Source organism: Electrophorus electricus, chromosome 20 (assembly GCF_041902795.1).
Source record: "Electrophorus electricus isolate QZ-2024a chromosome 20, ASM4190279v1, whole genome shotgun sequence".
Taxonomy (NCBI): Eukaryota; Metazoa; Chordata; class Actinopteri; order Gymnotiformes; family Gymnotidae; genus Electrophorus; species Electrophorus electricus.
The window spans coordinates 9,298,853-9,315,739 of NC_137516.1; the positions used below are offsets into that span (position 1 = coordinate 9,298,853).

The following is a 16,887-nucleotide window of genomic DNA, read 5'->3' on the forward strand; positions in this document are numbered from 1 at the left end:
AAATTCCTCAAGCAAAAATGTGTCAGATTTGGCTATAAATTCCCTAGCTCTTGTCTCTATTGGCCAAATATATGCCTGACACCCACATTGTCTCTACTCTCTGCTCTACTACTGAGACTAATGCGCAAAGAATGTAAAAAACATGCTGAGGAAATAAGCACCTGATTATGCCTTCGTGTCCTTGTGACAAACTAACCTTACATGATAAAACACCATCACTTCAGACATAATTTACAACTAGAATCTTCACCTTCCCACTGTCCAAGGATTTAATTGACCACAAATAAAACATTTGTGAATCAAATCCATCATCCGCAACACTCATCAGATTCTCTGCTTTGGTAAATTGTCCCTGCTTTACCTGCAAGGCTATAAAAGTTAATATTAATATTATCATGTAATGTTTGTTTTTGTAACATTTTATTTATTATTTTTGGCTAAAACCTTTCTAAGATGTAACAAACTTTATGTGAAGCACTTTGAATTGCCACTGTATGAAAAGTGTTATACAAAAACTTGTCTTGCTCAATAATAATAATAATAATAATAATAATAATAATAATAATAATAATAAATCAAAACTTTTTTAATAGTCAATCTGTAGATTATTGAAAGGACCAACTGTCCATTCGAATTGTGAGTTACACAATAACAGATTGTGGGTTGCACAATGGATTTTATTTCACCATAAGCTTTTAAAAATAGCTTGAGACTGTTTTAGGCATATGCTTCCTAATAATAAAGCCAATAAAGATAAATACATAATTCAAAAAGACATATTTGTTCCTGCTGGTACAGAACAGAAAAGGTTCCAATGTCTATTTTTTTCCATCAAAATTTAAACCAAAGGATAAGCAAAATAGCAACATAAAATATAACAAAAGTACAGCAGTTTCCCTTAATCAAATAAATCAAACATTGTTTCTAAACATAAAAATAATAAATATGGGTGAGGATATAAGACATGTGTCACGCAAAATAGTAATATTACTCTTTTTTGTTCTTGATTCTTTGTTCATGATACTGAAATGCACATTTAAATGTGTTCTGTATAAATGTTGCCCCTCTATAAGTCCAATTTCACGATAAACGGAGGTGTGAGTTATTAGGGCTATCACTTTTTTCCAAATGAGATCAAACAAATCCATAAATCATTTTAATTAATTTAAATGCAACCAACAATGGGTGCACCCAGACAGGAGTTTTTTTTGCCATTTAGAAACTTGTGCACTCCGCTACAACACATTCTCCTGCCGTAAATGTCATTACAACAGTAACGTTTAAGACTGTAAATTTAGGACACTACTTCATCCGAAAAAAACAAAAACAAACCTCATCGTAGTACACGTTTGGATTGAACAAATGTGGAAGACTGTGCTCACACCATGGTGTTAACAGACATTTTATTAGCTACCATTCCTGTGGGAATACTGCAAGGCTTTCCTCATTCCCAGAATATTTTTTGTTTTGTCCAAGTACCCATGTATTAAAGTTACCACTATCCCCATTCCCATGCAGCTCTCTATGCAATCTATTTTATTCCTTTTTTGTATTGTCTTGTGATGCATCGTTAGTAGGGTGCACATACATTTATTGCCATTTTTAATGTGTTGGACCTAAATAAATGTGACTGACACATAGTAGAAAATAGTAGATAATAGAAAATACCACAATATGAATTTTAGTTGGTGTTGCAACATTTGTTTTGAACCAACTCTGTCTTAAAACCATACTTGCACTGCTGCTTCCTTGGACCTGTTCTTGTCACAAACTCAAGTGCAATGTGGCATTTTCCTCACTCTGAGCACATAAAGATTTGTTCAATTTCTCACAACTGGATTTTGACTATGAACATCAACCCACTAAAATACAGCTCCCAATTATTAGCTAAATACAACTGATTTAATTTTTTTTGTATGTAAAAATTTTGTTACAAATGTGAATTAGACAGTAGGTTTTACGAAATGTGTATAATTTAAATAATTAGTCATATTAGTTTATGCAAGTACAAATTTTATTTTCATCACAGTGAAAAACAATAAATGATCAGATGTATTATCTTCAAGATCCCTATATTTTGGCATGGAGATACTGTACATCCCTTACAAGTATGTATGTTTTCTCATTTGTGAATGTTTTGTTGCTGTCATTCCTGCATGCTCACTGCAATCTGTCGTCAGCTCGAGTGATGACCATCTCTAGTTACTGTATGGAATCAAAATTACAAATGTTCCAAACCGGTCAAAGTTTAACGGTGCCTCCTGCCTCATGTAAGCACGTACACGTACACGTACAAGCATGCACGCGCAAACACACACACACACACACACACACACACACACACACACACACACACACACCTAGGTCATGACTTTGAGGTGCAGAGTGAACACTGCATTACTCATAACCTCATTACCCTCTCAACCAGTGTTACAAACACAAACACACACACACACACACAGGTTTCTTTCCACCATCTTCACATTGGGTGCCAGAGCCTAACAAGGCAAAAGAATAAAAGCGGCATGTGGCGTGGGAAGGGTTGTGAAGTAGCTAACATGCATGATGGCCTTATGGAGGCAGAAATCATGAGTGCTCCAGTACCTCTCGGCAGGTCTTTGCACACATACACAGAGAGAGAGCGAGAGAGAGAGATTGTGTGTGTGGCATGGGAAGGTTGGGAGGTGGGGGTGGGTGTGGGTAGGTTTTGTGGAGTAGCAGGAGAGCTTTCCCCCGCTGGCCGTGTTTACAGTGAGTAAGGCAGGAGCTGGGCTGCTCGTCTTTCAGGTGCATGATTAAATGAGTGGCAATCGCAGTAGTGCAACAATTAGAATTTCTGCCTCATTATCATGGTAATCTTATCAGTGGGATAATGAGGTATTAATGGATATTTAATGTGTATCTCATAACCCAATCCCTCAGAGAAAACACATAAGGAAATCGCTGTAAATTCACTTAATGATGGAAAAGTCCCCCAACACCATATTCTGAGGCATGAAAAATGGAGGATGCAAATGAGAAGGAAGCAAGGTCAATAAGACTGCAGGGACTGTGTGAATGTCAAAGAGAGAAAAAAAAGACAGAAGCAGGTTGTGGGGAAGAGGCAAAAAAGAGAAGATGAGGAATAAGAGAAAATCACAGAGGTATTAAAAAAAGCAAAAGCAAAATGATGGAGTAGAGTAATGACAGAACAAAGTATGATAGCATAGTAAAATGCAAAACAAAAATCTCTTATTTAATGTTTTTACAAGACCTCCAAGAATATATTCTCATCATAGAAAAAGCATGCAACAATTAATGATTTAAATCACTGTAATCTCCACCCCAATTAAATTCACAGCAGACTAGAACTAAAATATGGCATTAAAATAGCTACACAATGGAAGTAGTCTGTTCAATGATAACAGTATGTTCACATTACAGGATGGAAGTTCCCAAATCAGGTTTTTTTTGGCCTATGTAACTACATACCTAAGAGTGAACATCTTTTGCTCATTTGCAGCTTCCAAACCTTCAGCCACAATAATAGTACCATTCATTTAAAGTGTTACACCAAATATGAATTTACGGTTGAATAGCGATTAGCACATTTTATCTATACATTTAACTTTTGTCACAGCAACACCAAACCACAAAAAATATTTTTCTATACATTCTTTTATTTTTTTCATACTTCCAGACCCTGGAAATTATGGCAATAAAATGTCATACTTTTCCATACTGCTTAGTAAACCTGGTTAATGTACTGCCATTTATTTCCTTTATTTTGTATCCCCTCCTAACCCCCGAATTACAAGATTTATAATCAGTTTTGTTTTTTTTCCCTATTTGTTCTGCTCCCCAAAGAATGGATCTTCAAGGAAAAAAATTGACAAGAAGGTAAACTGAGCCTAACCTGCTATCTCCTGAAGCCTGTCTTCATCAATATTGGGGTCAAAGTCACTGCCGATGACATCAGTGCTCCATGTCTCACTAACTGTTTCTGAAATATCCCGATCATCTGTCAGGCCCATCATGTCCCGAATCTCAAACTTGCGGAGTTTATCATCCAGATTATCCTGCGTGGTAGCTAAAGAGATAATCATGCAAAAATGTAATGGTGATGTGTCAGTAGTTATTAAAACTTGATTTGAAATGCAGTTTAGGATAAAAAAAGACCAAAGAAGACTGCCATGACAAAACAATAGCCTGTGTCATGATTTATATTATGATCTATAATGGTTTGTTCATCTGCCACAGACCTGCTTGTGTTTAAAGTAAAAGAGAATTACACAAAATTAAGGCCCATCACACACACACACACACACACACACACACACACACACACACACCTTGTTCATGTTCCAATAGCTGCAGAGCCTCAACACCATTGCTGCTGGATGGTCCTGGACCTAACTCAGACACAGATTCCCCTTCCAAGTCCAGAGATGAGACAGAGTTGGAGCGGTTAGAGGGCCCTGAACAGACAAGAACATTTCTCCAATAGTTGCACCCTACTGCCGGAGCATCCAACAATTTTACTTACATAAATTACAAGCATCCAATGTAAAGTTAGATGCAACTTTATTATGAATTGTTTTTCAGACTGAATAAATAAATGAATAATTACTTAAATTAATAAATAAAACATTCCTTATAATTTGGGTTTCTCTACACGTGTGTGAGAATGATTCGTTAAGAGTAAGAGAGAGAGAGCCCTCTGCTGATCATTTTTGGAACACACCCTCAGAGATGCCTTCCAGATTGTCGCTACAGAGAGAGAAGCGCAAGGTTTTGTCAGGTTTCCCATGCAGTTTGGTCTCATCAGCTGGAGCATCTCCTTGAGCTCCATCTGACAGCTGCAAGTTCAACACCTGCAACAGAAAGCAGCATAAAATTAACTATGTTTCAAAATTAAAATAATAGCATGAATAGGAAACACCTTGCTGGTGTATAAAGTCTATAGACCCTCTTTTTGCTAAGCACAATTTGTGTTAATCATCGTCAAACTCAACAGTGGTAAATTTCTGACCAAAGGTTCACTGCTGACTTGCATGTCCAACATTAAAATGTTTAACAAACCCATCAAGAATGCTGACATTCACATCAGAATAAAATACACTACCACAATACCACTAAATCAGAATGGCTTCTAAGAATGCTCTGTCAGCCAAATAACAACTCAACAAAAGTGGTCCTGTGGCCATAAACATAAACAAGGAAGATTGTGAACAAAAAGTACTACATGACTGTAGTCTGTAATTGTTCACCTGTCTAATTAACCTATGATACAGTTGTAGCAAGTATAGTGGCCAGTGAGTGTAGAGCTAAAGCAGGCATTGCCAATTTTAGTGTTGGTACTTAAAGTCTGATTTGGAATTAACAAAGGGAACTGTTTTGTGAAACTGGCAAAAATGTGGGAAAAATCTAACATTACAACCTTATTTTAAGTTGTGTGCATAAAATTAAAATGGATGTTTGTATCTGCACAAATACAAATACAAACACACACCCCCACACCCCTTGTCCATCTATGGTTTGTGACTTATACATTTATACCAGTAGCCTATTTGTCCTTAGCACTATTCAGAAGCTGTGCAAAAGGATTCCAAAACCAGATAGACCAACTTAAGTATTGCCTGGATCAGCTATAAGAACGCATGAGAGACAATGCCACACACATGGATACTTAAATGCCTAGCCCTGTGGAAAGTCAATAAGACCAAAGTGCTTTCATCCAGAACTTAGTGGAACACTAGAGGACAACACTATAAGTTGAAGATAACTGCTCAAGTGACCATAAAGAGTGGTATATACCAAAGTCATGAAAACCCAAGAAGGGTGACTAGGGTGACAAGTTCAGATAACACAACCTGCTGTAGATGAGTCCAAATGCAGCATTCCCAGTCAGAATTTAATATGAAAATGTAACATTCTAGCACACACAAGATTAAACTATAGGTAAGAAAACAAACATGGTTCAATCTATCAAAAAGGTTGGTACACCTAAAATTCAATTCAATGATTTATAATATTACATTTTACAGACCATTCAGAAGCATTTACAATGCCTTCCAAAATCTTTGAAGCAGTAAAAAAGAGAGAAGCTAGTCTGTAGCAACAACAGCACTTAGCAAAACAGCTAAAAACAGCTATGCACAGAAGTGCTTGCATTTGACTCATCAGAAAAGGTTGGCCATCTCAAATGCAGTTTGGATTTCTGTTTCTTACCATTTAAAATAAACATATGGTGTCATTCATGAAGCTGAAGTTGGCTTTTTATTCATATTTTCTGTGTCACCTTAAATGGTAGAATGAAAAGATGAGAAAATGAGATTTAAGGTGTATAGCTGTTTTTAGTCATTTTGCACCTTCAGCCAAATAATAGCTAAAAAGAAGTGGTCCTGTGGTCCTTAGAATTAAAATAACAACTATAGAAAATTGACTGACTGCTCTTATATTGTGTTGAATAAGGGGATCAAAGATTCATCTTGCTGATCCCCCCCCAAAAAAAACCCAACTGAATAAATCTAGACATTTCATGTGAATGGCCTATTTAACATTCATAACAGTGAATTTCAAAAGGCAACACATTTCCCTATATGAAAAAATATGCACTGACCCATACATATATATCCACAAAGCCGCAACTATTGATTGCGGGTCCAAGGACATGTGGGGCCCTTGGGCCCAGTGGACAGAAAGGGCCCAAAGGTTATCAAGAAGCCTCTGTATGTTATGATTAAAAACCTTCAACAAAGATGTTACATTTTGAAAAGATTGACCCAGTGCACTGGGGTTTTTTTTTTAAGAAATGTCTAAATACAAGTCTAGCAGTCTGATTTTTATAGAATTTTAATTGCAATATTATTCAGTTCAAAATGTCAGCTGAAAGGAGGGGGAATGCAAGGCTTCCAAAGAAACAGGATGTTTCAGGCAGAGGCTCTCCATCAGCTGTGCATGCAAAGTGAAATGAAAAGAGAGACAGACATCATTGTTACCTCATTCTCTGACATCATTCCAGGCACAGTCTGTGGGGAAGTTCCTAAAGAGATCACGAGCACCTCCTCAGGTGTGACCTCCTGTTGGGAGTCCTGGGAGCTAGCTTCAGGCTCGCTGTCCTGAGCAATATTGGAGCGGGAACGGCTACGTGATCCTGCAGGGGGTAAGGAGCACATGAGTTCACTTTTATGAGAAAGTGATGACTACAGCTGGGACATTAGCATACATAACACTGCATTTAATTTAGCAAAGTGAAAATTCACAAAATACAAACAGCCAGTGCAAGCTTGCTTGGATGTTAATACAATTGCATAACTAATAATACTAATACTACTGTTGCAAGTAAAGCAACATTCACAAAATTTTTCAAACAGATATATTGAGCTACATATTAGTATAGCTGACAGTATAGCATATTAGTATAGTTTAGAATTCACAAAACATTTAAACTTCTGTATTTTCCAACCTAATCTACATCAACTGCTTCTATAGCATTTGTTTACCAAAGACAATTTTAAGTTCCCCTGTACTTACAAATTAATAGATAAACCCATACAAGCAATGTAGGCTTATGAGTGTTTTAAGAAACAGATCAATGACTGCCTTTAGGTTTCCATGATAATTGTACAAGTCAACAGATTGTTCCATTCTTTTATAAGTACAGAGAAAGGCAACACATTTATAATCTGTGATATTTGACCATGTGCTACAGATGTGGTAGACAGAGATTAAGTTGAAAAACACAAACATTTATTTAATGGAGAGCATATGCAATTAGGTCACAAACAAAAATATATGAATGCTTCTGTAGCCAACAGCAGGTAGTGTTTTATAAATACAGTTGAGTAAAATAAAAGCCATAATCCACATCAAGATACAAAATGAACCAGTCTTATCACTCTGCTTTGAGATTTTATGGATACCCTTAAAGCAGTCACCATTGCATTTTATATGAGAGAGTGGAATGGTCCTCACTAACTATGAAGAGGGAAACAAGAGCATATTACCTTTGTCTTCACTGCGAAAAATGCACTCTATTAAACCCACTCAAACAATCTTATTGCAGTCAGGGTTACTCAAGTTTATACTGAATTAGGTAAAACTGCTTTTAGCTACGGTGCACTGGTAAGATGGAAAATGGTAAAAAGTACTCTAAAGCTTAGCTAACTTGTTTCTCCTAGGGTTTTAAAATATGACTTTCTAATGGTTTTAGTTGTGTTAATATATAGGTAATTTACAAATTTTCTTTAATATCTTATTTCTTTTTACAATTTTTATTTATGTTTATATTGTGATTTTCTATTTTATTTAAGGAGAGATCAAACTACTATTTTACTAATAAGATCACTTAACATAAATCTTAACATTTTCAAGCTTTTTATTAGCAACAGATTGCCATGCCTAACAAATAAATTTGGACACCCTTCTCCCTGCGTATTATACTTCCAGTAACTTTGTGATGGCCATTTTTCATAGCAGTACACAAACTTAATTCAGTAATAAATGCTCCAATTTCTTCATCTTGACTGATGATGATTAAAAACCTTTTAAAAACGTATTTAAAAAATGGGGTGTTAGAATTGCTCAGTCAGTTACTCAAAGCTTGAAAGTTACTATTTTACTTTTTTCTGTCTGAAATAATATTTATAGTTAACAGAAGTAGCTGTAATTGATGGTGTTAGTAGTGGGCATGTGGCAATCCCCTCATTAGGAGTTACAAGACTTAATACTTCCATACTTCTTTAATAGTTTAATCAAGATACATTTTTAATTCTAAATTAACATTTCCTAAAAATGCTAAAAAGAAGAACTCTCCTCTCTAAGCTCTATGTGGCTCACTCATTGGAATAACCAAGGAGTTAAGTTGTAGCAAGTCTTTAATTATTTAATAATTTAAGGAATTATGGCAGGGTGCCATCTAGAACGTATCAAATGTGAGAACATACTGTTGAATAATCTTTACAGATCAATGGAACCTAAATCTGTTTTTTAAATACACTAATATTGGTCTAAACACACAATGCTCCAAAGTACACTAAAAGGCAAATTTATTTAACCAGAATTTCTCCTCTTCTTTAAGATTGGTGCTACTTACGTTCCACAAACTTTTTTCTCAGTAATCAGTAGTCACTCAGATGTATTCCTCCTTTATCACCACCTCTGAGGCTGAGAAACATAGCTAGTAAATGAAAACTAGTGATTTATCTAGTGATAAAAATCCTCTGCCAAATGTATAATTTACGTCTTTGAGATTGTTCTTCTCTACCAGGTGAATTGAAACTGTGCTGCCTACAGTTTAGTTTGCTCGTTTGTATTAGTCCACTGATGGTTTGTGGTCACCGAAGTAGACAGGCTATAGAAGATTTTCAGTAAAGCTGGAAGGAACTGGCTAGGGCTGCCATGCTGTCAAGTAATGCGGCATGATATGGGAAATTGGGTGTTGAAGCTACCACTGATGAATTTAGTTGAGGAATTTTAAATGTGCCAAGGTAAGTCACAAGTTGACTTAGAGTCTAAGGACAGGGTGATAGAAGAAGCTGCACCAGTCACCAAAGCAGGAAGAAAGTGGAATCTGCAAGTTAGCTAATAGTGCATTGGAGCATAGAGATGTGGTAGGGCAGGTGCAATGCAAAAGAGCAGGACTTGGGTTAGATGATACAGAGAAAGCTTTTAAGAAGGCCACATTACCAGAGAGAAAGCAAATGATTATTAGTTTTATTCTTAAACAGGAAAAGTAAAAAACACACAACAGTAGCTTTGCAAGGAAAACAATGACAATGAATTTGTTGACAAAATTTAGAAAAATGGAGAATGATGACAGTTGTGTGCAATGGATATTAGTCATGTTAAATTTTTTCTTGAAGTGATTTACGTGTGTGTTAACTACGCTGAGGCTGGATATGGTGTTGTACTCAAAGTAAGTGGATAGTTTATTTTGTTTATTTTATAGAGTTAATTCCATTTGAGGATGCAGTGGATGAACCCTTTGGAAAGGAAGAAGCTGAAATACACATAACCGGTGGCTAAGGTGAGAGACCATGGGTGGCATGCATATGTAAGACCAGTAGAGAAAGGGGAAATGGGATTTGTAGCCAAGTCTGCCACATCCTTGCTTGTGGAATTTGGTTTGAGAAGCTGTAAACTAGGGGAAAACTAAAGGAATTATCTGAACGTGCTAGTCAGTTGCTGTAAATGAGGAGAGCACAAGATAGTTGGAGAAATGTATTATAAAGATGGAATGGCTGAGAAGTTAAGTGTCTCAAGTACATGGAGGACTGGTAGGGTGAGTGGACAGTTGTGTCATGTAATCGACGTGTCCAGAATAGTAGATCCAGACAGTACTGGCAGCACTGAGTATGCATTAACAGTATTAGTGAGGCTGGGTATGGCCTTAGTTGCTCAGGAGGCAAATATGAATTTTATGGTTTAGGAAGTGATAGACTGTGCAGGGCCAATGCACTAGATAAATATAAGGAGTTGAATGCAGCCGGTGCTGTTAGTGTAATGGGCCATATTGGACTGGTGGCACTGAGCATGCATTAACAGTGTCACTGGAGTCCAGTGTGGGTATAAAGAGGTTTTTGTATGTGGGTGGTTTAAAAGTGAGCTTGGAGGGGGTGGGACTGGGATGTCAGACCTCACTCTTGTGCCTTCTAGAGGTGTTGTGATCTTAATTAAGCTAAAACACCAACAAATAGACATGCCTATCTATGAAGTTCTTGCAAGGTTGTGGTGACTACTGTGAAGTGAGTGTGCTGGGCCCATGTGAAACTCTAATGGTTTGGCACAGGATATCTGACATCTGTAATTATATCTTGTATATAATTGCAATTTTATTTTATAGATGACAGTTCAGCACAAAATCAGGGCAACCCTGTGACATTTAGAATCAACTTGATTCTATAAGATGTGTGGATTTGTCCTGATTTGCATCAAAACAGTTGTTAGATCTGACTGACTACAGTCAACGTCAAATATAATTAATGCTAGGCATAGTTATTTTGCAATGAGGTCTATGCTGATTTAATTTGTTCATAGAGCCAGAAATCTGCATTTAAGCCAATTAATTCTGTTTACATCCTTATTGAAAAAAACCTACGATTCCATTAGTGTTGATGAATGAGACTTATCTGATACCTGAACTTCAGAAATTGTATCGCATCGTCATTGGTTGGTCCGCACATGTACGGCAGTATTATGCTGATGCACCATTATTCTCAGCTCTGCTTGAACTGTGTAGCAGGCCACAAGTCTGACACAATTGGGCTATTAATCAGGCATGCTCAATGGCATATTGGGACCATAGCAAGTTCATTCTCAGCTAGGGCTGATGAGCTAATTAGACTGATTTTTGAGCAGTAGGTTTTTCAAATTTAAAATTAGCTGAATAATATAACACTGTAGTTTATTATCAAACAATTTGTAATATTTTACAGTACATTTTTGGGTCCCTTTAAATATCTCCAAATACACCTTTTTAATGTGTTGAAATTGAATAAATTGGTGCCCTCGACCCAGGTCAAAGCACATGATACGCTTGACAAACAAGTACATTAATTGTTTGAACACTATTGCTAGAAAACTAAGCAATAAAGACTCAAAAGGTTCCTCTTTGCTATTTTATTAAGCTACTAGCTATGTAATTACTGAGGCTAGACAGCATGTACTCTCGAGATGTTACATGAATAATGTAAAGGCAAAATAATGATGTACAAAATTAGAAAAAAAAATGAGGATTTCAACAATTTCCTCTCATGTACTGGTAGTTTACTAAGAACCAATTCAATATCAGTAAAATTAGCTACAGTGTTCAGGTTTCAAATAACTAAAATCTTGCTGATTGGTAGCAATAAGCTACCTAGAAACAATCAAGCACGTTATAGCTAGGCAAACTTTTAATCTCTTCTGTTAGCTATAGCAAGTAAATAATTAAGGACTCGCACATAGTAAAACAACAAAGTTCAGACTGGAGTCTGGATTTTAAATATTTCTAATTGTTTCATTGCAGAGCTGACAGCAAGTGAAAAATGTGCAAAAGTGTAGTGACCTGTTGATAATTGGCTTTATGGCTGCTCAATCAAGGCATAGCTCACTGATTATATACACCATTCTAGGGAACTACATATATGGTGTCACATGATGTATTGCTGTTTGCAAAAAGGAAAGTCCAAATTCTGATGTAAACATTTGCACTTAATCATTGAATGAGCTTTTGCATTTTTCACTGTGTGTACAGATTTGTAATTGAACAAAAATAAATATTTAAAATTCAGACTACAGTATAAACATTTATTGTTTTCTACAAGCGTTCTGTTTTATCGCACTGGAACTTTTTCCCTTGACTACTACACCAGAGAAGAAGACAAGTTTGTGTAAGGTGCACCTCAACCCTCATGAATCAAGTACATATTTAAGTCATTGAGAAAAATGCAGTAGTAATGTAGGACAGCTTTTAAATGAAAAAGTATTACAGCCCATCTGGCCAGGTCGAATAAACGGCTTCAAAAGCTTGACCACTCTATGCAAAAGCTTCACTCTCCAGATGAATTATGCAACACAAATTAAAAAATAGTAAAACCAAGGAACAGTGCTACAGGTGGATTACTAATGAATAAACAGGATAGCCATTTCACATATAGCCATTTTAAAATACATTTGAAATGTACTCTAAAGATAATAATTATTTTCATGTATTTTGACAGAATATGCTACCAATTTGATTTAGGACTGTGAATTTGGTATTGCATCATCAATAATTTTTAGAAGCAATCTACCAAACACTGCCTACAAAAATCTAAGTTTTGAAATAAGAATACTAAACTACATATGTAACAATACTCTTGGTGGGTAGTCCGTGTGAGCATGCTCATGTCTTGTATATAAGATCCTTATGCATTGACCTTTATCATCATGTCAGATTAAAAGTGTAGAAAACTTTACTTGTGGTTGGTATCAAAAGCATTCATAAATGTCAAAATATAATAAATTCACAGCTGCATTCTTGTTTTGTTTTGTTTTTTAAATACAGACTTCAAATAAGTTATAGAAAATTATATTTTATTTCTCAATCGATAAATGTAACCTTTTGGTTCTGAACTTTTGTATTAACAATGCAAAGCATAGGAATAGGTAATGAATGTATATACAGATGATGTCATGTTGAAAATATTACATTGGCAACAAAAAGTGCCACCAAATGAATGAGTCAGAGTGTGTTCATCTGTGAAAAGAATTATTATTAGGTAGGTCTCAGTTATATATGTACTATTAAAACAAGAGAATGACGATCCCAGATCCATTTAAAAATGAACACACACTCAGGGCCATTTACTAGGTTGTCATGTATGTACAATTGACTATATGTATAGTCAATTGTGATAAACAACCCATTCATTTTCTGGCAAAACACATACTTTAAATTTAGCTGTCTGGTGGAAACATGCACTGTATTTTTCACAAGCACCAAATGTAAGCAAATGATTTAAAGAATATAACTTATTCTCTAAATAAATGTATAGGGGTGTAACGATGCACAGACGTTGCAGAGTTTGGACATCATGATTCAGTAAGAGTTAGGTACAAAAGGAAAAAAAGCAACCCCCCCCCCCCCCCCAATCCCCCAAAGCATAAGGCTAGGTTTCTTTTCATTTTTTGACAGTGGTGCAAGTTACAGTTTGCTTTACCTAGTGTCATGTAGTCCTCTCTAAGATAGTTGGTACAGCCTACAGTAAAAAGTAAAATGTTAACAGTGAACATAAAAAAATGACCAGGGTGAGAGTGTATGTAGGGCTGAAAAAACAAAAGGTCACAATCAGCTACAAAATCGAAAGAGCACCTCTTATGTTGTTAAAGTACAAAAGAAATCATTTTAATTTGTTCCACTTAGGTTATATATTATTTCAACATGTTTAAGCACAACCTGATGAAATATAAATGCCAATTGCTTTGGTAGCATTTTTAGCTCTGTCTGCTTTCACAGCTAAATGTTGCTGAAAAGCAGCAAGGATAAGCAGTTGTATTCCTGTTTTTTTGGCCTAGCTCTGATGATTTGTTGGTTGGTATAGTGTGGTGGGTAGTACTATACCAACAAACCAATAAGAATCCTTGGGCAAGACTTCCAATACTAAATTCGTCTACCTCTATAGACTGAAATCGTAAATTGCGCTGGATAAGTGCCAAACACGTGAATGTAAAATTTAAATGGCAATGCCACTGAATATGCATTAGCATATTCATATACAGTCATGGCCAAAGGTTTTGAGACTAGAACAAATTTTGGTTTTCAAAAAGTTTGCAGCTTCAGTTTTTATGGTGGCAATTTGCATTGTGAAGAGTGATCAGATGAATTGCAATTAATTGCAAGGTCATTCCTGGACATGAAAATTAACCTAATCACAAAAATTACTGCATTCCAGCCACTGTATTTCAGCCGTGCCACAAAATAGCCTGCTAACATCATTTCAGTGATCTTCTCGTTAGCTCAGGAGAGTGTTAACAAGGACAAGGCAGCTGATATCACACTGTCATACTGATTAGAAGAGCAAACTGGTTGCTTCAAAAGGGTGGTGGTGCCTGAAGCTTTCTTCTGTTAACCAAGGTAACAAGTGCAGTCCTCATTGCATTGCATCAAAAGGGCTTCACAGGCAAGGACATTGTTGCTTATAAGATAGCACCTAAATCAACCATTTATCGAATCATCAAGAACTTCAAGGAGAGAGGTTCAATTGCAGTTAAGCAGGCTTCAGGGCACTCAAAAAAGTCAAGCAAGTGCCAGGACCGTCTCCTAAAACTACGGGATCGGGTCACCACCACTGCAGAGCTTGCTTAGGAATGGCAGAAGGCAGGTGTGTGTGCATCTGCACGCACAGTGAGGCAAAGGCTTTTGGAGGATGGCTTGGTGTCGAGAAGGGCAGCAAAGAAGCCACTTTTCTCCAAGAAAAACATCCAAGGACGGACTGACATTCTGCAGGAAGTATAGGGATTAGACTGCGGTAAAGTTATTTTCTCTGATGAAGCCCTCTTTAGACTGTTCAGCATGACGGAGCTCCATGTCACAAGGCAAATGTGATAACTAAGTGGCTCGGTGAACAAAGCATTGTAATTTTGGGTCCATGCCTAGGAAACTCCCTAGATCTAAATGCCATTGAAAACCTGTGGTCAGTCCTCAAAAAGAGGGTGGACAAACAAACACAGAAACTACGATCAACTCCAAGCAAGGATTGGACAATAATGGGTTGCCATCAGGCAAGATTTTGCACAGAAGCTGATATCCAGCATGATGAGGCAAATTGCAGAAAAAGAAGGGTCAACATTGTAAATATTAAGTCTTTCCTTAAACTGGATACATGTCAATAAAAAGTTAAAAAAAAAAAAAAAAACACGTTAAAGGCTTATAACTGTATTTCACTATACCATATAAACATCTGACAAAAGGATCTTAAACTGAGGCAGTAAACTTTGTGAAAAACAAAATTTATGTCGGTCTCAAAAATCTTGGCCATGACTGTACAATGCAGACACATCATCCTTGTCCACCACTCACTGTTGTGGTTCAATGGGAATCACAATTTTCCTACCTAGGTAATCAGAAAGAAGCAAGCGGGCTTCTAGCTTCTGTTTGTTATTTGTATTCACAAAGTATGCCACTGCCAATGAGCTTAGTTTAGCATCTTGATAACTAGCTAATGGCTTACAGCTTAAGCTTTCAGGGGGAATTTGTGCATGTGATATTTGATTCCACCTTACATTCTTGAATCTTCACACATAATCTACCACATATTCTCCATATGACTGCATTTACCAAATGGTAACATCTGTCCAGTTGAGGATGAATACACGTACCGTTACACCCCTATAAATGTACTACCTCTCAATAAGCGTTAGAAACATTTGCATGGGTACATCCTACAGGTCCATCAGAAGCAGACGGAATAAAAGAGAAAAAGTACCAAAACATGCAACCTTGACAAAGAAACCAAATTTCAATTCTTATGGGCATCCAATAGTAAAGAAATTTTAAACCTTCGCTTATTTGTATAATAATCAATAAATATCAGGTTTCTTGCAAAGGTGTTTCTTGCGGAATCACCACTCCATTAGCACACTTTCAGAGAATAAAATCTAGGCCAAACAGCTAGAAGCAACAGTAAAGTGACGACACAAAATGTACTGGCATGATGAAGGCTGGCTAGCACATTCACAACTTAATGCAGTGTGGGATATGGAACCAGGCATACAGGGTCTGAACTCTGTGCTAGTTCACCCACAGCTGAGCAACATCACTACCCACCAAATGGGGTTACTAAAGGAATATGAGCAGAGAGAGCTGTGGCAGGGGAATCCCAACACGTTATAGCAGCTAACTGTTGTCCTGATGGTCATTTGCAGCACAGAGGAACAAAGAGGGAAAAAATTAGGGAGAAAAGAGGGGTCATAAGGGTTGTTAGGTGAAAAAGAGAAATACCATGTGTCAGATTTGCAGATGAGGGCATCTGACTAGGAATGTAAACAATATAAGGGAGCATAAACTTAGTAACTGACTCGCATCTAAAACTTCTAAAATTTCTTCACTTCTAACTAAATGTCTTAAAAAAAAATTATACTGGGGAGACACAAATGCCAACAATAAATGCCACTGCAATGTGTAATTCCACTGACACTAAGGACAGGGAAAAGGTATGTGATTTTATCTAGTCAACAAAAGCCCCCCAAAAAATCCACTCCATCAGAAGCAATGTAAAGCTGTACATTTCTATATACAATCATTATACCTGCATGATCACTTATCAGTAGTACTACTGCTAATCATGTCTTTCTTTGATACTATTAACAGACTAGCAGAGAGTGCAAATGGCTCATTACTTTGTACACACAGAAACAAACAGACAGAAAGTGACTTTACTTGCA

General features: G+C 36.6%; 1 protein-coding gene across 9 annotated transcripts in view; it reads right to left on the reverse strand.

Moving 5' to 3' along the window:
- The window catches only part of gapvd1 (GTPase activating protein and VPS9 domains 1), a 65,517-nt gene that overhangs the window by 22,937 nt on the left and 25,693 nt on the right, over nt 1-16,887 (reverse strand). For 6 of the 9 annotated variants that reach the window (XM_081703006.1, XM_081703009.1, XM_035536127.2 and 3 more), the window contains exons 8-11: nt 6,981-7,135; nt 4,724-4,853; nt 4,332-4,457; nt 3,896-4,069 (exon numbers count right to left, since the gene is read on the reverse strand). In XM_081703006.1, the coding sequence (XP_081559132.1) occupies nt 3,896-4,069; nt 4,332-4,457; nt 4,724-4,853; nt 6,981-7,135 (585 nt within the window). Of the gene's footprint in view, nt 1-660; nt 2,206-3,895; nt 4,070-4,331; nt 4,458-4,723; nt 4,854-6,980; nt 7,136-13,664; nt 16,352-16,887 lie in introns of those variants that run through there. The other 3 variants (XM_081703012.1, XM_081703010.1, XM_081703011.1) reach the window with 3 other exon arrangements.